This window comes from Danio rerio, chromosome 2 (genome assembly GCF_052040795.2).
Source record: "Danio rerio strain M-AB ecotype USA chromosome 2, GRCz13ab, whole genome shotgun sequence".
NCBI lineage: Eukaryota > Metazoa > Chordata > Actinopteri > Cypriniformes > Danionidae > Danio > Danio rerio.
The window spans coordinates 54,191,250-54,214,343 of record NC_141022.1 but is presented as its reverse complement, the minus strand read 5'-3'; the positions used below and the strand labels follow the sequence as shown (position 1 = coordinate 54,214,343).

Genomic DNA, 23,094 nt, shown 5'->3' with positions numbered 1-23,094 from the left:
AAAATCAAATTTTTAGAATTAATACACATGTAGAAAAAGTTAGGGTATTGTAGCTATATGTATTTTGTTTTAACAAATGTAATAAATTAAATTTTTTTAAAAAGTCAAAATTATGTCAAAATTAACGCTAGAATCCATAGTTCTAGCGTTATGACATTTAAAATGATTTAACAGTCTGCAAAACCTCAAATTGCCTCTGCAGTGTGCATGTTGTTTTAGCACTCACATGGGACACCTGGAGTGCTGGTTTGATTAGGGCTTGATATTGGGCTGTAGGTTGAGTGTGAAGGACTGGCCTGATCCGCCTGTTGGTGGCGCTCACTGTGAGTCGAGCAGCTCTTACAACAGCGATCCTTACCACCAAAACTGCAGCAACTGTAGCAAAACGGACGTCCACAAAACCTGAAAAAAAAAATTTATGCAGATAATATAAAATTGTTCAAAAATTTGTGATCAGTATTTTTTTATTTTTTTTTCAAACAAATGAATATTTAAATTCAACAAGCATGCAAAAAAACTATTTGGGACTTGCCGACTGTTTGCAAATTCAAGACTGCATTTCCTAACGTTAAACCATGTAAACTCAACTTCTGATTAATAATAATACCCTTGCTGAGTTGAGGACTTTCTAAATTAGAAATTAAATTGAATTATTTTTCATCTGTAAAGATATTTCTGTATTGCTGTACATCCTGCATGTCTTAAGTAATGTTGAAGTGAGGCACACAACTGACACACTCTGTCTAGTAAACGTGGATTCTGACGAGCCCTTAATGCTTTCGCGCCCTGCGCTTTGCACATGGATCATCAAAATAGAGGCCTGAAAGACCAGAGTGCAGTATGATCAAAAGTGGACGAAGAACTCTTAACCTTAAGCATTTGTATGGCATGTTTTTGAACTGGAATGTGTCTCTCTTGTTCACCTGTGATCGGATCGAGCAAAATGTGTCTTATTACTGTGTAAACAGGACAGCATCAGTCATGTTAAATTCGCCGTCTACGCAGTTTCATCAAACTAGCTTACATAGGTTGCGTGATAGCCTTGGTTAAAAAAGCCACCCTCTGGAGCATGCAGGCGCGTATTGACGAAAATAAAAAGGCGCTCAAATTGTTCAATGACAAGAAATAATTTAGATTGTGCCACCAAACACAGTAAAACGAAAGTAACGAGCCTGATTCAAAAATGTAAGGAGTAGAAAGTACAGATATTTGTGTAAAAATGAAAGAAGTAAAAGTAAAAAGTTGTCAGAAAAATAAGTAGTGGAGTAAAGTACTGATACCAGAAAAATCTACTTAAGTACAGTAACAAAGTATTTGTACTTAATTACATTCCAACTCTGGTGTAAACTTAATTCAAAAGTGCTTGATAAATAAAATTGACGTACTATTACATTTCATTTAGCTGAACCAAATGCTAGAAAAATATCATTTACAACAGGTGTCTAAAACAAAACCAGACCATTTCTGCAAAAATTTCCCCCTGACCTGCAGTTGTATCTGCGCAGCATCCAGCTGAACTGGCTCTTGCAGCTCAGGCAGTGTGTGACGTCTCTGTCTGTCTGCTCCTCAGCTCTTCGTTTCTGCTCAAACTCCAGAGCGTCAGACTTCTGCCACAAAGCATCTTTCTCCCTACAGGGGGAGCCAGAGGTCTACGATCAGAGGCTTGCAACATTTTAGCATAATAAAGCACTTTCAAATGTATTTCTTTGGTTTCCAGAGAACATACTGTCAAATGTGTTAGAAAAACATGAGCAAAACCACATTAACAGTTTTCACAAGTCATCACACATTCAGTGGAACGCCTCTCTGACAGGAACATGAGGGTTTTAAAAACGGGTGCAGGTGCAGTATTTAGATCTTGAGAGCAAGAAATTTACAGTTTATGATCATAAATGTCTGTTTCTGTTGATATGTGATCCAAATATTTGTAGCTTGAAAAAAATGTATACAGTATACTATACATGATTATACCATTATTTGATAGAGAATGTATAGAGCAGTGGTTCTCAAAGTAGGGGTCGAAGCCCCCGAGGGCCCGAGGGGTCGTGAGACAATGAAGGGGGGGTTGCCTGGTGATTTAAAAAAAATCGATTTATTTTTATTAAACCATAAGATTTACCATATTTTACCCATAAACTACTGAAGGAAAAATATATATGTTGTTATAGTTACTATATACTATATAGTTACTATATAGTTACTATAGTAGCTTATAGTTAGTTACTAGTTCTATTAGATTGCAACCCCTGGGGTAATTACATCATATTAAAGACACAGCAATAGCATCAGATGCAGCAGATTGATTTTATAACACCAGGTTAAACTTTCTGGCCCATTTACAGCACTGACATATATAAAAAAATTAAACGAAGAATAGACTTGGGTCTATTGTTGTGTGTGCGCAATTGCATGCAAGGTTTCTGTATTTATAACCACCTCAGAGGATATTGGGGGTCACGAGTCTCTGGCAATGTCATTTTGGGGGTCGCGGGCTGAACTGTTTAGGAACCCTTGGCATAGAATTTATTAAAGGGATAGTTCACCCAAAATGCAAATGTACTTATTTAAACACACACACGCAGGCACGCACACGCGCGCGCACACACACACACACACACACCCACACACACCCACACACACACACACACAGTGGTTCCAACCATTTATTCACTTTTTTATTCTGTTCAACACTAAAGAAGATATTTAGGAAAAAGCTGAAAATCTGCAACCATTGATTATTGTAGAATAAACAAAAACCACAAAAGTCAATGGTTACAGGTTTACAACACTTTTCAAAATATCTTCTTTTGTGTTCAACAGAATAAAGAAAGTCAAACAGGCTTGGAACACATTAAGGGTGAGTAAATGATGAGAGAATATTTAGTTTTGGGTGAACTTTCTTTTATAAATGATTACTATGATGAATGATTAATGTTCTCTAGAAACTAATGGAAAATGACCAAGCAGTTTCAATAGAGATCCCAGTGTAGCTGCCATTGTTTAGTTATTTTACCTGGCAGGTCTCCGCACAGGTCATGTGACTAAAAATTATCAATTAAGGCTCTGGTATAATTTTCTAATATAAAATTTATATTCAATTTAAAGTGGTACACAGACTTCATCTTTCCAAGGTCAAGCTGGCAAGGATGTATTCTTCTGTTGACCCCATCTGTAGAAGATGCAAGCAGGCCCCTGCTACATTGCGGTCCATTGTTTTGTTTTTTGTTTTTTTTGCCTGGCAGGTCTCCACACAGGTCATGTGACTGACTCAATTTAGGCCCTGGTATTCCTCAAACAAAATGAAAGAACAAACGTTTTCTTTTTTTTGTTTGAGAGAAAAGGCAAATTTTCAAAGACTGTGTGATGATATATTGTTTTTGCACATTCAGACACACCAGTGCTGCAGGAAGTAGAGTTGTACATGTGTCACGCTGCTTATGTAATATAATGTAATGTAATGTGTATTTGTATAGCGCATTTATTGTATATTGTGTATTTATTGTGTACACCCAAAGTGCTTCACAATCATGGGGGAAGGGGGGGGGGGTCTCCACACCACCACCAGTGTGCAGCATCCACTTGGATGATGCGACGGCTGCCACAGGACAACGGCGCCAGTGCGCTCACCACACACCAGATATTGGTGGAGTGAAGTGACAGTGATAGAGCCAATTCGGTGGATGGGGATGATTGGGAGGCCATGATTGTAAGGGCCGATTGAGGGACTTTGGCCAGGACACCGGGGTTACACCCCTGCTCTTTCACGAGAAGTGCCATGGGATTTTTAGTGACCACAGAGAGTCAGGACCTCGGTTTAACGTCTCATCCGAAAGACTGCACCCACTGACAGTGTAGTGTCCCCTTCACTTTTACTGGGGCATTAGAACTCACACAAACCACAGGTTGAGCGCCCCCTGCTGGCCCCACTAACACCACTTCCAACAGCAACCTAGTTTTTCCCATGTGGTCTCCTATCCAGGTACTGACCAGGCTTAGCCCTGCTTAGCTTCAGTGAGTAACCAGTCTTGGGCTGCAGGGTAATATGGTTGTGTTATGTGTAGCGTGTTATGTGTAGCGGTCTATTATTAAATACAACAACAATGGCGGCTGTGAGACAAAAAAAAAGGTTCTATAAACATCTGTTCTGCTCTATAAACTACTGCTCTGCTACCTGACTCTAAGGCCATGTCCAACTTTTGTTTAAAAACACATATTTTTCTCTCAAGTTTAGCCTTCCAGTAACACTTAGTAAGCAAAAATCTATCTTTTTGAAAATGCAGTCCAAATAGGATGAATTTAAAGTGTCGAAAACGGACTGTGAAAACTTTCGAAAACAATGACTCATTTTAGTCATGTGAACAATTCAGCTAACATGGTGGATGACATTGTAAAGGCTGATTTATACTTCTGCGTCGAGTGCTTATCATGACCCATGGTGCCTGCCCTGCACATAGTTGTGCATTTATACATCTGCGCGCTGTTTGTGTTGCTCTGCAATAACACTTCCCAAACGATAGCTGGCTGTAAGTCTTTATGTTCCTCTGTGTCAAGTATTTTTAGCGTTTTTTTTTTTTTTTCCTGAACGCTACAAGTAGCTCAATCTTGCTCATTCGGAGACGGAAACTGGCGGACGTGCAAAATTTATATCATAAGGTAAACACAAAACAAAAGTCAACATCTGCTCATCCTACACACGTACCAATCGTTCCATCAGAGTTCTCAGCACCGCCCATACTCGCCACCACTACCAAGCTGACCAATCACAGAGCTTTTGCTATGCATCGTTGCGATGTGTAGTTGAATTTTTAGAGCGGTGCGTGTCAGCCACGTGAGGGCTATGCGACTGCGTGAAGGCTGCGATGGACCTTACGCATGTGCTCGACGCAGAAGTATAAATCAGCCTTAACGCAGAGGTTTTAAATGCTGTTCGTTTTGACAGCTTTATTAAAGATTAATGTCCAAGACATGTGGGAAACAAAATGTTTACTAAGAGATGCTGTTCAGTTGCAGACATGTGATGAAGTAAATAAATGGCAGGCGGATATGACACCGCTAAAAGCGTCTGTTCGCATACACAGTGAATGAACGAAAGCATTTTCAGTCATTTTAGTGTGGATGACGAAAATAATTCAAAATAATAGCTAGGAAATGATGACTTCTTAGATGAAAACACCATTTTCAAATTTATCTGGATTAATGTAGACGCAGCCTTATGTTTGTCCATGTTGAACTTGTTCTCCTTTCTGAACTAGATTAGGAAACGAATTGGGGGGCGGAAGCAAATGCACGCTAAAGTAGGCGGAGTTCCAGAACATACCTACCAATTGCATAAACGCAACAAACCAATGGTAGCTCATAGATGTTTTGGAGTCAAAACGCAATTCCTCAAAAAGTTTTGAGTTGCCGAAATGAATACCAAAATAACGTCATTTTAGCTGGATTTAGTTTGAAATGACGTCATTTCAGTTCTTTTTTCGATTTCATTTGAAGTATACCCAGGGCTTTTATATATAACTACACAAGTCACCTTATGAGCTCAATGAGCCTCTCCTCCAGGTTTTTTTTGGTACGGTAAAGGTCATCTAGTTCAGCAGACATCTTCAGTTCGACGGCTTGCTTCTCCATTGCACTTCTGCTTAAATTCACACCCAGTTCTTGACAGGACTGCTGAGCGAGAGCCAGTTCCTTCTCGGCTCTGTTATAAACAAGGATCAGGTCAGAAAGTGTTTAAAGCGACCGGAGGATTGTGAAAGTGTTGATTGCTTTGTTTAAATCATAAACGTATGAACTACCTGAAAAGCAGTACAGAAATCTCCTACCTCGACAAGTCCACTTTGAGGTTTTTAATCTGTTCCTCTTTCTGATAAATTATGGTTTCGGAGTCACCAATGAGAGCAGTAGTCTTTTCGATCATCTGACTGTGCCCACTGTTTAGAGACTGTGAAAACAAAAATATGCTTTAATATTTTGATATTTAAAAAAATCTGGTCGAAAAAACATCACTGTAGGACTGAACTTAAAGTTTCAAACCAAGCAGTTAACATTATTAACAGCATTTTAAAACAAGCATAATGAGGATTCCACACACAATACATGCTTGCATTTAAAGTTGGCATTCAAACATTTTGCTACAGATCTTTTTGTAAATATATCAAACTGTAATCAAACTGTCAGATAATGGACTATCCTGTGAAATTGCAGACTTCTGTTGCAAAATACATTATGGAATGTCAGACTTCTCCAATCATTTAGGCCACAGAGTAAAAAAAAAAAAAAGAACCAAATTCTGTTTGTTTTTTTCCCTTCCACGTGCCACAGAGCCACAAACGTGCAAGCTAAAAGAGCACATGAATTCTGGCAATTTAAATTAGTTTTAGACCACAATCATATCTGTAAATAAACATACAGCTGGAAATAAGTATTGAACACGTCACCATTTTTCTTAGAAAACACATTTCTAAAGGTGCTGTTAACTTGAAATTTTAACCAGATGTTAATAACAACCAAGGAAATACATCTATGAAAAGAAAACAAATCTAATTAGCTTACAAATGAAGTTATTTGTAATAAAATGAAATGACACAGGAAAAAAGTATTGAACACATGAAAGAAGAGAAGGAGGTGTAGAAAAACACTGAAAGACCAGACAGCAGCTCTCAGCAGTTCTTTAGCAACCCTCTGCCCCTCCTCAGTCTAAATGAATATCAGCTGCTTCAGTCTAACATCTACATTAGCAGGATGATGAAGATAAAACCAGGGTGGAGCAAAACATTTCAGCAAGACAGTTGCCATCCATGGATTTTTATGCACATTTTGGATATGCACATAAAAAAAATCAGTTGATGGAAACGCCAAGATGCGCAAAATGTTTGAAAATGTGCATAAAAATGTATGCGCATAACTGACCCGGATAAACTTTTTATTTGATAGGAAACGATGTGCATGAACTACGATAGAAACACTTTTACCGAACAAATTCCAGTATGCGCATTAAAAACAGTCATGTGATTTTGGTATAAGAGATCATGTGATGAAAAAAAATGCATGTGAATGTGCTCAATCTGCTGGTTTGTCCATTGTAAAACATCTGAAATGTTGTTTTGGTCATGCTAAAACACCTTTACCGTTTCAGTATTAGTGTTATTATATTATTAATTACCTTCAGAATCAAAAGCGTCTGTGCTGAGTGTCTCATGCCTTCAAACACAACTGTGCATTTACTGCATGTTAAGAGGAGTCTGCCTTCTATAGAGCAAGTCATTTATTAAATGGAAAAAAAAAATTCTAATTTTAACTATTAAAATTTGAAGCCAGTTAATCAGGAAGTTTTGATTTTGTTCTCTTTGACTTGTTGGATGAAAGCGCTGCTTTATTCACACATTTGTTATGCATTAGTAATTATGTGCATAAAGTAAATTTGCATTTTTGGATGGAAACATAGATACTGATCCAAAACACAGCCAAGGAAACTCTCAAACTCTTTCAGAGAAAGAAAATCAAGCTGTAGAATGGCCCAGCCAATGACCTGACTTGAATCCAATAGAAAACACAAAATAAAGCTCAGATTTGATAAACGAGACCCACAGAAGCATCAAGATTTTTACACTTTGTTGAAGTCTGTGAAAAACTCACACCTGAGCAATGCATGTGACTTCATTCTTCATATGAGAGGCGTCTTTAAGCTGCCATTACCAAAAAAGCCTTTTATATGAAGTATTAAATACATTTCAGTAGTTCTGGACATTCCTTTTTTGTTTTTACCAAAATCTGGTTGAATTCCATGTCAACGGCTCCATTAGAAATATTATTCCCAGGAAAAAACATGACATGTTCAATACATTTCCCCCCACTGTAAATATGAATTGTTGAACATGAGCATTTGCATCTGCAATGTAAGCAGACTGGATATTCCAGTCAGAACCAGTCACTCGTCACTTAAAAAACAACAGTGACAAACAATGTTAAATACTCCACTAAAGCTCGGATGCTCTTCTAATTATTCTCTGCATTAAACCCAATGTTATGCTAAACTTTGAGGATGGTACAAAAGCAAAATATTAACATTCTGTCTGTGACAGAATAGTGTTGGATTCAGTTCCTTTTTTCGGCCTAAGCTTTCTTGGGTCAGTACATTTACTTTAGGTTGTATGTTTTAAATGCACATGCCTTGTTTTGGTTACTTTTAAAAATCTAAGCTGGTCATCAAAAATGGATATAGTCAACAAATCGTATCAAGTCTGTTACATCAGAATATACATCAAAATACTGAAGATGTGATGTTAGTTTTGTTTAATTGCATTTTAAATGGATAGTTCACCCCAAAAAATATCATCGTTGACTCATCTACCAAACTTGTTTGATTTTTTTCTTCTGTTGAGCACAGGTAAATGTATACTGAAGAGTGTTAGTAAAATCAGCCGTTGACTTGCACACTATATATTCTTTGTTCCTACTATGAAAGTGAATAGCTGCTGGTTTCCAAGTTCCAACATGCTTCAGAACACAGTCTCTCGTTTTGTTTTTCAACAGAAAACATTAATTCCTAAAAGTCTAGAACCACTTGAGTGCAGGTAAATGGTGAAGAAATGTTCATTTTTGGATCAACTTTCCATTTAAGAATGTACTGTAAATACAGTTATGCCATTTTACAAGTTGAACCTCTTTTACAACATATTGTGCTCAGGCTTGAGATGAAGAGATGTAAGAAGACATTCACTGAGAGCACATTTTCATAAAAAAAAACTATTGAAAGAAAGCACAGTGGCATGCAAAAGCACATCGCTCATTAATGTCCTTTTTCAGTAGGCTGTACAGTTGCAAAGACTAAAGCAATCTCTTCAATTCAATAGTTTGCGATTGACAATTTAAAGGGAGGGTTCACACATAAATGTTAATTTACTCACAAGTGCTTCCTAACCAGGGCTGTGCAATTAATCGGAAGTGATTGTCATGTACATTATGTCAATAAAGCCAGCACTAGAAACTCTCCAGCACATGGTCTCAGGCGGAACACAGAGCCGTTGTTCACTATTAAACTGCACAAAATAAGATCGTTGTGAAATCGAGATCTGTTATAATGATACAGTAGCTGTTTGCGTAGATCAGGGGTGCTCAACCCTGTTCCTGGAGATCTACCTTCCTGCAGAGCTTAACAGCAACCTTGATCAAACACACCTGTCTTAAATTACCTAGCGGTCCTTCAGATCTTATTTAGTTGGTTTAGTTGCGTTTGATCAGGGTTGGAGCTAAACTCTGCAGGAAGGTCTCCTGGAAGATCTCCGGGGCAGGGTTGAGCACCCCTGGAGTAGATTCTCAGTTAAATTCAGATGTGTGGTAAATGGTGCTGCATCAGATAGCATGTGAAAAATAACTAATATGATCACAATGATTTTTTTTCCAAACTCACTTCACAACTTCAGTTAAGTGTTTGAAATAAATCCTTCAGTGAGAAAATTCTGTAGTAGTGTGATGATTATTCACAGTGAAGTTGTTAAATATATCCCATTTAGTCACCACTATATGGATTTCCAATAGGAGTTTCTACTTCTTTGGAGTTTCCGCACAAGATCGCCCTCTGGCCTTCGGAGGATTTACACTTAATCCGAGAGCCATATTCCCCTAATAAGATGTGCATGATAAACACAGCTTTTGATTAATCAAAGGTTTGCAACTTAAATTAGATTATTCAGCCATTCCAATTCCAAATCTTTATGAGTTTCTTTATTCTGCTGAACACAAAAGAAGATATTTTGAAGAAAGCTGAAACTGGTTAACTATTGCCATCCATAGAATTATGAAAGTCAATAGTTATAGGTTAAACATCGAAATATATCTTCTTTTGTGTTCAACAGAAAAAAAATCAAACAGGTTTGGATCAAGTAATGAGTGAGTAAATGATGACAGATTTCCAGATTTCTCAAGTAATGCACATGGGCTTACCTCAAGCTCCAATACTTTGGCCTCAAGACTTGAAACTTTTTCAACTTCAATGTCCAGCCTTTTCCTCAGTGCATCCATATCCTCACTCATACCCTTCAGAAATACACGTATAATAATATATTCATGAACTAAACAAAATAGGACAAAGCCAAATCCTTGAGCAATGTTGAGAGTAATTACCTGGACTTGACTTTGATGGTGCGCGGCCTCATCGCTCAACTGGGACCTAAGTGTGTCCACTTCCCTCTGTCGGATCTCCTGGAGACTTCTGGCTTCGTCTTCTGCCCGTTCCAGTTTCTCCTGCAACTTCTGCAGGGCTTCTTGGAGTCCCTCCATCTGCTTTACCTGCTCTTTGAGTCCTGCGTTATCTTTCCTCAAGCTTTCCATCGAATCACTTAAAGTTTTCACCTCTTCCTGCGCCTCCATCTGCAGCTCCTGCAGTTTGTTCGAAAGCTCTTCCCATCGTAGCTTAGCTTCCTCGTTCTGCCCTGTTAGCATGCAAACATGAACCCCGAGCTCTGCTGTCTCAGTGTTGGCCCTGTGCAAGGCTTCACGAGCCTCTCCATTCTCAAGTGCAAGTGTGCTGTTGTGCTTCTTCAAAGCATGACACTCTTCCTTCATTGAAGTCATGCTAGTTTGGATTTCGGCACGCATCTTGGCCTCCATATCTCTCTCTTTTCCCAAAGTCTCCTCTCTTTCATGGCAACGTAGCAGCTCCTCAACATGCCTTCTGTTTAGCTCCTCCACTTGGGACTTCAGTTGCTCTGTCTGAGCTCGGAGATCTTCTCTAGAGGCTTCTGTCACTTCCTGCAATGCCTGGATTTTCATCCTCTCCTCTGAGATCACCAATAGTTGTGCCCGGAGCTCCAGGACTTCATCCTGAAGTCTGGAAACCTCCTTCATGTTGAGTTCAAGTTGGGCCTCAGCCAGAGCCAACCTGGTCGTAGATTCTACATGATCAGTTTTTGAGCATTCGTTGGCTTCTTGTAGGAGTCCAGAAGTTGTCCTCTTGTTCTTCTGTGGGGCTGTAGTACTCTCGTTGAGTTTTTCCAACACATCTTCATTGTCCGTCTGGCCATTCTCGATGCACTCCTCAAGATTTTGGCTCTCCACTGTCAGTCCAGCTGACTCGAGTCTGGTTCTCAGTTGCCTTTCTGAAGCCTGTGAGGTTTTCAGTTCTTTCTCTAAAATGGTCTTGATTTCTGACAACTCCTTGCTGCTGTCTTCGTTCCTTTTGACAGTCTGGATCAGCTTGGCATTGATCTCCATTAGACTTGTGCACTGGCTTTTGTACTCTTCCAGTTTCTTGGCTTGTGCTTGGAAGCTCTGATTCTCCACAATCAACCGCTGGTTGTGGTTCTCTAGTTGGCGCATCTTTTGGGTATTAACAGACAACTCATTCATCTTTGCATTTAGCTGCTCTTCAAGTACACTTTTACGTTGCATCTCCTCTTGGATCTTTTTCATGTGCTCCTCCATTTGATCCTGCTGGGCTTCCAGTGCTTTCTGCACATCCTGAAGTTGAGTTCGCAGGTTCCCTGTTTCTCTTTCCTTCAGGGATAACGCTCCCTGTAGGCGGTTAATGGTCATCTGCAGCTCATCAGCCTGTTGCGTTGCAGTTGTTCGCTCTTTATCAGCTGTGACTCTACACATGTCCAGATTGCCTTCCATCTCTTTGAGTTTCCCCTCCTGAAGCTTTATCTCCTGAGAAAGTCTCTCAGCAATTCTAGCCCGGTCTTCGCTTTCTCGTTTAGCCTCAATCCTCTCCTGCTCTGCCTCCTTAAGCTTGGTCAGGAGTTCCTGTATCGTCCAAGCTGAATCACAGTAGTTTGCAGCCTGCTGTCCTTTTTCACTTAATGCTCCGTCAAGTTTTGCCAGCAGCTCCATATTCCGGTTCTCTGCAACACTCAGCTTGGCTTCGAGGTTGCGTTCTGAAGTCCTCAGAGCCTCCAGCCCCTGTGTGGTGGTACTGAGGCGGTCAGCGCACTCTCTGACAGCTTTCACCACCTCCTGCTGCTGTTCTCCTGCTTTCTCTTGATCGGAACCTTTGGCCAAGAGCTGTTCCTGCAGGTCTTTGATAACAACCCTCAGATCAGCTGCTTCATCGGTGAGCAGTTGGATTTTCTCCTGGAGCTGTTGCTGTTTTAACTCTGATTGGTCAAGCTCAATACGCAGGTCCTCGGAAGTGCTACATGTGAGCTCGCCTAGCTCTCCGAGATCACCTAGAAGACTGGAACCAAAATCTTGGCCAGGAAGGAAGTCCTGAACTTGCTGCATGAGAGGTAAATACATTTAAATGAATATGCAGAAATGATCTGTAAGCACTGGATTAAGTAAACTTTTTGTGTCATGATTGTTGTCATTTTGCTAAAATAAGGGCCAACAAAAATAAAACAATATGTTCTCACTGGCCTACTGTTGGTGCAGAGGGAGAATACATCATAACTACAGTGCAATATTAAATACAAAACTTGACTGAGTATTACAAATAAAGGAAAATGAACATTCAGGATGTCGTTTCACATAATGTGATTTTACTTTATAAAATAAGTGCCAGATTTCTTTCTTAATTTTTTTAAACTGCAATTACTGATGAATAGACCTAAAAAGCTCTCCTATTTCAAAATTGAAGTTGTTATGAGTTTGTCACTATTATCTTGTTGTCTGTGGGTATTTGGGAGACATAGGGGCCTTGGTACCACCATTTATATCAACTACAATATTAAAGTAAACTTAATATATATATATATATATATATATATATATATATATATATATATATATATATATATATATATATATATATATATATATATATATATATATATTAATATATATAATTAATAAAAAAATAAAACTTAAAGTAAGAAAATTACAAATGTTGCCTTTGCAACTAACTGAAAAAAGGTTTTAAGATTAACTTGTTAGTGTAACGTGATATTTCATGCAGGAAAAAAACTGCCAATTACAAAGAATACAAGTTAGACATCTGCCATACTTTGTTTTATATTTTATATGTTCAGTACAAATTCACAGTTCTCACACAAAACAATATGAGCAAATCTGACCACTCTAACGGTATTTTTAATGTTTCCAAACCTGTGTGTAGCTGCTGACCAGACTGTTGACACTAGAGCAGCGACTGGGTGGTTTCCAGACATGGGGCGAGACGGCTGATCCCAGAGTCCTTCTGCACGAGTAAAACACCCATATTAAGAAAGTCATTTGATTTACTCAGTGGTTCATTTGGTAACTAACTACGTCAACAACATGCACTTTCTTTTGATGAAAAAAAGTACTTATTAAACTATTAAGTACATTAGTACGTATTATAAGGTTTTGTTTGAACGTTAAAGAACCATTTGCTTTAGTTATTTACTTAAATAGGTAATCAGCATCCTGGTCTATATAAATATAGTAACAAACGTTTTTTTTTTTTTTTTTTGCTTCACAATAAAAGTTTATTGTAATTATTATTATTATAAATGGTGGAAACAGTTGTGCCACTCAAGATATTTGTGGATTTTTTTAATAATTCAAGAAAAAATTTAGCTGGATTTGTTGTTACTTACTTTTTAAATTTGTATTGATTTTTATTAACATATGAACAAATGTGTTATAAAAACATTGTTCACCAATTTGAGAAATCTGCAAAACTCAACTGGTTAGACCTGTCAACACTTTGACATTACTTTTGTGATATAATTGGCCTGAATCCGATGATTTACCTTGCAAATGTGGGCCACTGAGAGTCCAGGTCGTAACCTCGGGATGCTACATCAAACTGAACCTCATTGAGTTCATACAGGTGGTTGATGATATCAATATTCAGATGGGACTTCAGGAATGGACTGCGCTCATAATACCATTCACTGTGAATGGAAAACAAATATCACTGACCCCTCATAAACAAGACGTAAATTCACAGAATGGTTATTTATAACATATACTGATGAGATATACACTCACCGTTTATTTTATTAGGTACACCTGTCCAACTGCTTGTTAACACAAACTTCTTATCAGCCAATCGCACTGCAGCAACTCAATATATTTATTCATGCAGACATTGTCTAGACCAGGGGTCACTAAACTTGTACCTGGAGGTCCGGTGCCCTGCAGGGTTTAGCTCCAACTTGCCTCAACACACCTGCCTGGGTGTTTCAAGTATACCTAGTAAGACCTTGATTAGCTCATTCAGGTGTGTTTGATTAGGGTTGGAGCAAAAGTCTGCAGGACACCAGACCTCCAGGAACAACTTTGGTGATCCCTAGTCTAGACAATCTTCTGCAGTTCAAATCGAGCATCAGAATGGGGAAAAAAAGATGATTTAAGTGACTTTGAACGTGGCATGGTCGTTATTGTCAGATGAACTGGCCTGAATGTTTCAGAAACTGGTGATCTACTGGGATTTTTATGTACAACCATCTCTAGAGTTTTGCGCAATGCGATAATGTCAATATGGACCAAAATCTTTGAGGAATATTTCCAGTACCTTATTGAATCTATGCCACGATTAAGGCAGTTCTGAAGGGGGACCAACCCGGTAATAGTAAGGTGTACCTAATAAAGTGGCCAGCAAGAGTACACGGTGTATAGACCACTGAACTTAGGTGAAGTCATCGCACTTTTACAGTGTAGACTGTATCTAAGCATCTTAAAGGGACAGTTTAGCCCCAAATTTAAATATCCTCAGTATTTACTCAAGTGCTTCTAAAGTTTTATGAATTTATTTATTCTGCTGAACATAAAACAAGATATTCTGAAGAATGTTGGAAACCAGCAACCTTTGACATCCATAGTAGGATCAGAAAATACCATAAAAATCAACAGATATTTTTTTGCAGCATCTTGTTTTTTGTTCAACAGAAGAAAGAGGTTTGGAACAAGAGGAAGATGAGTAAATTATGTAATTTTTTTTGGTGAACTATCTCTTTAACACATGAAGAAAACAAGCCATAGAGGAAGAATTAGTTTTATGAAGAAGAAGCCATAACATTATTGCAAATCAATTTAACTTGACCTGTAGTCTGTATTTCAATTAAAAAAATAAATAATTCATTGACAATTCATGCAAGCATGCTACTTTAAGACAGGAAGTGTATATTTTAGGAGAAATGAAAGCAGTTAGAGGAATAGAAATTTATTGTGTGGAAAAGTCAGAATCAACACTTTCACATCTTGTACTGTAAAAACAATTGATTTGCAAAATAGTCGCATTATTGATTACAAATTTGTACATATAAAAGTGTGCACTAAAGCATTAAAGCAGAAGTTATAGACTTACTCATTTTGTTGTTACGCATACAAAGCATCCGGAAAGTATTCATAGCGCTTCACTTTTTCCACAGTTTTTATGTTACAGCCTTATTCCAAAATGGATTAAAATCATTTATTTCTTCAAAATTCTACACACAATACCCCATAATGACAATGTGAAAAAAAGAGTTTTTAAAATTGTTGCAAACTACTAAAAATAAAAAGCTGAAAAATCACGTACATCAGTATTCACAGCTTTTGCCGTTAAGCTCTAAATTGAGCTCAGGTACATTCTGTTTCCACTGATCATTCTTGAGATGCTTCAGCAGCTTCATTGGAGTTTACCTGTTGTAAATTCAGTTGATTGGACATGATTTGAAAAGGCATACACCTGTCTATATAAGGTCCCAGGGTTGACAGTGCATGACAAAGCACAAACCAAGCATGAAGACAAAGGAATTGTCTGTAGATATCCAAGACAGAATTGTTTTGAGGCACAAGGCTGGGGAAGGTTACAGAAAAATGTCTGCTGCTCGGAAAGTTCCAATGAGCACAGCGGCCTCCATCATCCATAAGTTGAAGATGTTTGGAACCATCAGGATTCTTCCTAGAGCTGGCCGGCCATCTAAGCTGAGTGATCGGGGGAGAAGGGTCTTAGTCAGGGAGGTGATCAATAACCCGATGGTCACTCTGTCTGAGCTCCAGTGTTCTTCTGTGGAGAGAGGAGAACCTTACAGAAGGACAACAATCTGTGCAGCAATCCACCAGTGAGGCCTGTATGGTAGAGTGGCCAGACAGAAGCCAATCCCCACCTGGAGTTTGCCAAAAGGCATCTGAAGGACCTTCAGACCATAAACCAAATTCTCTGATCTGATGAGACTAAAATTGAACTCTTTGGAGTGAACGCCAGGCGTTACGTTTGGAGAAAACCAGGCACGGCTCATCACCAGGCTAATACCATCCCTAGAGTGAAGCATGGTGGTGGGAGCAGGAACTGGAAGACTAGTCAGGATAGAGGGAAAGATGAATGCAGCAATTTACAGAAACACCCTGGATGAAAACCTGCTTCAGAGTGCTCTTGACCTCAGACTGGGGTGACGCTTTATCTTCCAGCAGGACAATAGCTCAAAGCACACCGCCAAAATATCGATAGCGTGGCTTCACAACAACTCGTTGAATGTCCTTGAGTGGCCCAGGCAGAGCCCAGACCTAAATCCTATTGAACATCTTTGGAGAGATCTGAAAATGACTATAGACCGTCGCTTCCCATCCAACCTGTTAGAGCTTGAGAGGTTCTGCACAGAGGAATGAGCAAAAATTCCCTAAGACAGGTGTGCCAAGCTTGTGGCATCATATTCAAAAAGACTTGAGGCTGTAATCGCTGTCAAAGGTGCATCAACAAATGATTGAGCAAAGGCTGTGAATACTTATGTACATGTGATTTTTCAGGTTTTAATTTTTTTATAAATTTGCAACGATTTAAAAAACTATTTTTTCACTTTGTCATTATGGGGTATTGTGTGTAGAATTTGGAAGAAATTAATGAATTTAATCCACTTACTGGAATAAGGCTGTAACATAAAAACATGTGGAAAAAGTAAAGCGCTATGAATACTTTCGAGGTGCACTGTATTATGCTCATTTGGCCATGATGTGTCAGGGTTTGTTTTATACTATATTGTACACAACTTGATAAAGCAAAAATCATAGACTTCTCTTTTCCCACATGCTTTTTCATGTGAATTTGAAACCAAACTTGAGCAAGTGAAATGTGGTTGTGCTTTCTGCTGAAATAGTTGTTTATGGGTTTGATTCTGAGCTATACTTCCTTCACACATTGTAATTATTGTAATTATATATATATATAATACTGTCATACTGCTACTTTCAATCTTTATTGCTAATCATTGTAAACCAATATCATACATTGATAAAATTGCAGTTTCATCAATGCATCATCATTAAACGCACAAGTTGCAATATTCATATTTTTGGTGAACACATTACCTTGTGATTTTGAGGTTTATGAGACATTGCTGAAGAGTGTCTGCAAGTCTTTGATGCACCAGACAGTAACGGATGAAAGCCCGTCCTTTCCCTAACGAAGTCTTCAGCTGAAGAATAGAAGTGAAAACAAAAGTAATAGAGAAGATATGAATGCTGAAACCCGAGAATGAAATGCATTCAGGTTAGCTAAAGATAATCAACCCACGTTTCTGCATAAACCAGTAGCTTATCATTTTGTTAATCACATAACTCATGACGTCCTTATGATAATGTTTAAGCAACAACAGCAACGCAACCTGTGAACTTGTGAAATAAAATGGTGTGAACAGTATTTCACTCAGGTCATTTGTAGATTTCATTATAAATAATTACATGATAGAAATAGATTTAAATGTTAATTACAGTAATCAGTAAAATTATAGACAATCATTTGAGTTTTTAAAGGAAGCAGTTTTCTTATTTTAAATGTGCAGATTACCTACTTAAAGGGGACCTTGCATGCCCCTTTTAACAAGTAAATCATGTCCCTTAAGTGTATATGTGAAGTTTCAGCACAAAATACCACACAAATAATTTTGTAGAAGTCTTTGAAACTGCCTCTTTTAGGCTTTAATCCAAATTGTACTGTTTTTGTCACTGTGACTTTAAATTTAAATGAGATTGTACTCTTTTTAAGAGAGGGCGTAGCTACAAACAACCATAGCGGCAGATTTAACACAGGACTAATGCCTCTTAGTTGCTTACATCATTTAAGGCAGGTATGGTTTGGAAACTCTGTTGGTGAATGGCTGCTTCTTACTCAGGGCTGTCTTTGTTAATGAGGGGGAGTCGGGGCTTTCCCCCTCTGATGACATGTACAAAGAGACAATGTCAATCAAAGTGTTTATGCAGTTTGACTATAAAAAGTAGAATTAAATCATTTTTACCAGTATCGACTGGCTGTGGTTAAACAACATATAAAAGTGATTTTTGCATAACAGGTCTTCTTTAAAGGGATCAAAAATGATTGCAAATAAAAGGTGAATATTTTATAAAAACATTCTTTATGTTTTAGAACTCAAAAGAAAAAACACTTATATTGAAGCCACTCTGCCAATATGACAGGTTGAGGAATGCCTCTTCATTATGTAACAGTGTGGCTAAACCTCCAGAGAAGAACAATATTAAACCGAAACACAAAGATTTAAAAATCTGTGGAATCTAAGGGTGAAAAAATATTTAAGTATATCCTTTAAATTTGTCCAAATTAAGTTCTTAACAATGCACATTATAAATCAAAAATTAGGTTTTGATATATTTACTGTAGGACATATATTCTCTAATACTCATAAAATATATTCATGGATCATTATCTATCTTTAAAATCCGAATCAGAAAGAGCTTTATTGCCAAAATGTCAATAAATAAAAATCTTAAATATAGCTTTATTCAATATTAAATTCACTTTATATTCTTTGATCTTTGGCATAAAAGGAAAATATGTCATTTTGACCCATACAAAAGCCATTTTTAAAAATATCCCCATGTAACAAAAAACTAGAAGACTAGACTAAAAAAGGTCATGTCAAACGTTACCGCCTGCTGATTCGGCAAATCTATACATTGTGAAAAATCTCCCACAAATTTGTACGAATTAAGTTCTTAGCAATGCACATTACTGATCAAAAATAAGTTTTGACATATATACAAATGGACATTTGATAATTATCTTCATGAATCATGATCTTTAGGAAAAAACATTTATCATTCTGATCAATGTCTAAAAAAAAGTCATGTTAAATGTTACCACCTGCTGATTTGGCATACTAGAACTAAAATCTCCCATGAATATGTCCAAATTATGTCCATTTTTGATATGTTTACAGAAAAACATTTAGAAAATATCTTCATGGACCATGATCATACTGTAAATTAGAAAATTTTATTTTGTCAAAATGCCAATTAATAGGTAAATATTAAAGTAAATATTACTTTATTAAATATTAAGTGAATTAATAATCTAATGGTCTTTGACCTAAAAGAAAAATCTATAATTTTGACCCATGAAATGACCATTTTTAAAAAAATATTCCCATGCAACATGAGACATGTTTTGTGGATCAGGGTCACATTTTGCATGCGTTTCGTTTTAGCAATAATAATAATAAAAAACATTTCTCGATCTGATCGATGTCAAAGAAAAAGGTCATGTTAAATATTACCAACCTGACTATTCAACATACCACAAATCTAAAAAGTAAATATTTAAAGTAAATATTACTTTATTAAATATAAAATTAACCTAATAAGCTAATGATCTTTGACATAAAAAAATCCATAATTTTGACCCACACAATGACATTTTTTTAAATATTCCTATGCAACATAAGACTTGTTTTGTAGACCATTGATTTCTTTTTAGCAATAATAATAAAACATTTCTCAGTCTGATCAAGGTCAAAACAGCTTATGTTAAATGTACCGCCTGATGATTCAGCATACTAGGAATCCAAACATTGAAAACAATTGTCCAAATGAAGTTCTTAACAATGCACATTACTAATGAAAAGTTACTTTTTGATATATTACAAATATCTTCATGTTTCATGATCTTTACAATCATAAAGAGCTTTACAGCCAAAATGGCAATTGATAAGTAAATATTAAAGCAAATAATCATTTATTAAATATTAAGTGAGCAATAAATGTACTTAATGATCTAATGATCTTTGGCATGAAAGAAAAATCTATCATTTTGACCATTTTAAAAATATTGCCCATGCATGTCCCATAAGAGTTTTGTTTGTCTTTTTAGCAAAATAATAATAATAAAGAACATTTTCTCGGTCTGATCAATGTCATCAAAAGGTCATGTTAAATGTACTGCCTGCTGATTCGGCATACTAGAAATGAAAGGTCAAGCTGAGTTCACTGCATGGATGGATACATTATCTGCTTTGGGATGTACACTGCACATTTTGGCCAATATACTAATACATTCCATGTGTACTGGTAATCTGCATATTGTACAGTGTGTAGTGCGCGCACACACTGCATACTGAAGAATATTGCATTGAGTGGTATGGTAATATGCCATTCTAAACACAAACAATGGTCGTCTTGGGTACAGTACTGACGGGTGAGCAGATGGAGGATTACAGTGGGCGACCAAAGAGCATAAGGACAACAGATGGAAACCCTACACTACAGCTGATGCGGGATTTCTGGATTTATTCTGGATTCAAGACTCACGGAAAAGCTGCATTTCAATGGCAAAGGAATTCTGAAGAGATTTATATATGGGTGAAAGAGAAGATGTGGGAATTTGGTGTCTGCCTTAGAATAAATTTCATATACACAGAAAACACATTAAATGCAAGTCAAGTTTTGTGTAAATAAAACATCAGAAGTGTGGGTTAAATAATGTTAATGATTATTACTCTGCACCCCATATATTTTGTATCTATTGTTCAGCATTAATGAGCAAACGCCTCACACATCTCCTTCTTTTATATTTATATTTGTAACAAATGTCAATATATATCAATATACTGTATGTGTGCATATGCATTAGATTAGTCAGTACTAAAGCCAAAACTGCAACTAATCTAAAAAAAAAAAAAACTTAAGATCACAGTGCAAAAATTTGAACACCCAAATTAATATGTTGGGGACAAAGATTAAATAAAAAAATAAAAATAAAAACAGGGAGGAGAAAAGAAAATAATAAAAAAATTTGAGAGAAACAATCTACAATTTCTTTTATTTAGTTCAAAATTTGTAGACTTTTGAAAGAACTCACTTGACTTTAAATGCTTTATCTTCCTAAAGATGTTAGGTAACCAAAGTCCTTTTTTTCTGGGCATACTGTAACCAACCCCGGCTCATTCTGATCACATATCTCTCAGGAGCTTTGTTTCTTTGCAGTTTTTGTTTTCATGAATCCACCAGAGGCTTCTGTGTCACTTTTTGAGATCTCAAATTTTTCTCGCGAGTGCCATTCGCGCCTGCTGTTCTCTCATTAATCCACCGGAGCCCACTGTCGAATGACTGACTTACTGACTGACCAACCGATCGATCGATCCCCCCACCCTCCCCCTTCCCTAAACCCAACCAAAAGTGTTTTAAAAAGCGCCGATTGACTTGTCCATCCTCTTTCCTTAACCCAACCACAGTGTTTTAAAAAGCAAAAGCCCCCTAATTTTTTACCACATTTTTTAGATTTTACCACATTCTCACCCTGTTATTTACTAGTTTATTTTATTTTTTAGCTTTTGTTTTTATCCTACTTGCTTTCTGGAACCGTTCCTCACCAGACTAGAACCCCATTGTTGTGGTCAACTCTGTTTTGCATCTCAAGTTTGCATCTCAAGATGTAACAGATGTAACTGGTAACAGTTGAAAAGCCGTCCATACGGAGGTAAGCAGTCAGCTGGTTAGCACCAAAAGGAAAGGCGTCATACTGTTCTGTAGCGTTCGTTTTAAACACGAAATGCAGCCATTTGTAGCTCTGGCTACATAATTTGCAATCTCCGGAAATGTATATGGGGCTACATTTTCAGAATGAGCCTATGTTGACCATAACTGTTTAATAAAACTATTTTGTTTAAATGCACCAACATGCTAATTGCTGCTTATATTCTAAGAATTGGATAAAAATATTAATTTTCAAAAAGAGATGTACTCACTTATGCTGTGCGCTGAGTATGTTTTGAAAATGATTATTATTATTTTTTTGTAAATAAATAATATTTAAATCAATGAAAATCTTTTGAAAATACAAAAAATAAATAAATAAATACATTTAAATTCATGTGAAATATTGCAAAAAATATTACGAACTACAAAATTTCAGCAAAATTTGACATTTAATTGCACTTAATTGTTTTATTAAATACCTAACATAAGTTTGGGCTACTAATTGCTGGACTAGTATGGCAAGTTGTTTAATTAGATTAGCTTCAGATTTGGCTATAAAAGAAGAGTTTAGATGCAAAAACATTTAAGTGTCACCTGAAATTTTCTTCTAAAGTGGGCATTTTCATCAACCTCATCTGTTTTTGTTCAGTTGTTTCACTTTAAAAAGAATAAAAGGAAACACTTCTTTCCCATGAATGTAAAACTACTGCATCTACATGAGCCTGAGAAAAATGCTTATCTTAGAATACAATTTCAGCCGGCAGAGGGTTTTGTATCTGAACTCCTTATATATAAATTTAGTGTAAGTGATCATGCTAAAATATATTCATTATTATATATGTTTTAATAAATAATTATGAGCAAAATTATTGTTTTGCTCAGAAAGAAAACGGAATTAAACATTGATAGTACTACTAGTTAGCATCAACTAAAAATATGTTACCAAATAAACAAATAAATAAATAAATAAACCATTTCTTTGAACTTCTCCAATGTTACCAAATAGTTTCTATTGTGTTTCTAATAAAAAACTGTGAAACAGTGCAACAGCCCACTTTTCCAGAACATGCCTCGTGATTTAAGGTATCATGTCAGGAGGACAAACAATGGAATAAGTTGAACAGCAAAGTTTAAATTAACCTAGAGGTTTGTCTCTCTAAAAAACAAACAAAAAAGTAGTTATACATGCCTTAGTAAACTGCTATAAAAATCACACACAAAAAAAAGAAATAAAATCTACTGTATTGTACAATTATTTGGTTAAGAACCATATACTAATGTTTGCGAGACCCTCAACTCATTACAAAAAAAATTCTGACTCAGTATGTCTGCCTTGTTTTGTAGTACAAATATCCAAACAATCTTAAATCAAGATGCAAGATTATAAAATGGCAAAATGGCATATTAAGTGATTCTACAGGGTTTTGTTTTTGTTTTAGGAATCAAATTCATTCTTAAAAAAAAACTAAATCTGAAAACAAGGCTTTAATA

The 23,094-nt window shown here is 36.7% G+C and overlaps 1 protein-coding gene across 3 annotated transcripts in view; it reads right to left on the bottom strand.

Annotated features, from left to right (window-relative positions):
- The window catches only part of fyco1b (FYVE and coiled-coil domain autophagy adaptor 1b), a 40,523-nt gene that overhangs the window by 12,539 nt on the left and 4,890 nt on the right, over positions 1–23,094 (bottom strand). For all 3 annotated transcript variants that reach the window (XM_087241425.1, XM_087241426.1, XM_087241424.1), the window contains exons 5-13: positions 17,206–17,312; positions 13,668–13,811; positions 13,039–13,129; positions 10,120–12,210; positions 9,940–10,032; positions 5,820–5,938; positions 5,528–5,695; positions 1,486–1,629; positions 227–402 (exon numbers count right to left, since the gene is read on the bottom strand). In XM_087241425.1, coding sequence (XP_087097551.1) covers positions 227–402; positions 1,486–1,629; positions 5,528–5,695; positions 5,820–5,938; positions 9,940–10,032; positions 10,120–12,210; positions 13,039–13,129; positions 13,668–13,811; positions 17,206–17,312 — 3,133 coding nt within the window. The remainder of the gene's footprint in view (positions 1–226; positions 403–1,485; positions 1,630–5,527; positions 5,696–5,819; positions 5,939–9,939; positions 10,033–10,119; positions 12,211–13,038; positions 13,130–13,667; positions 13,812–17,205; positions 17,313–23,094) is intronic.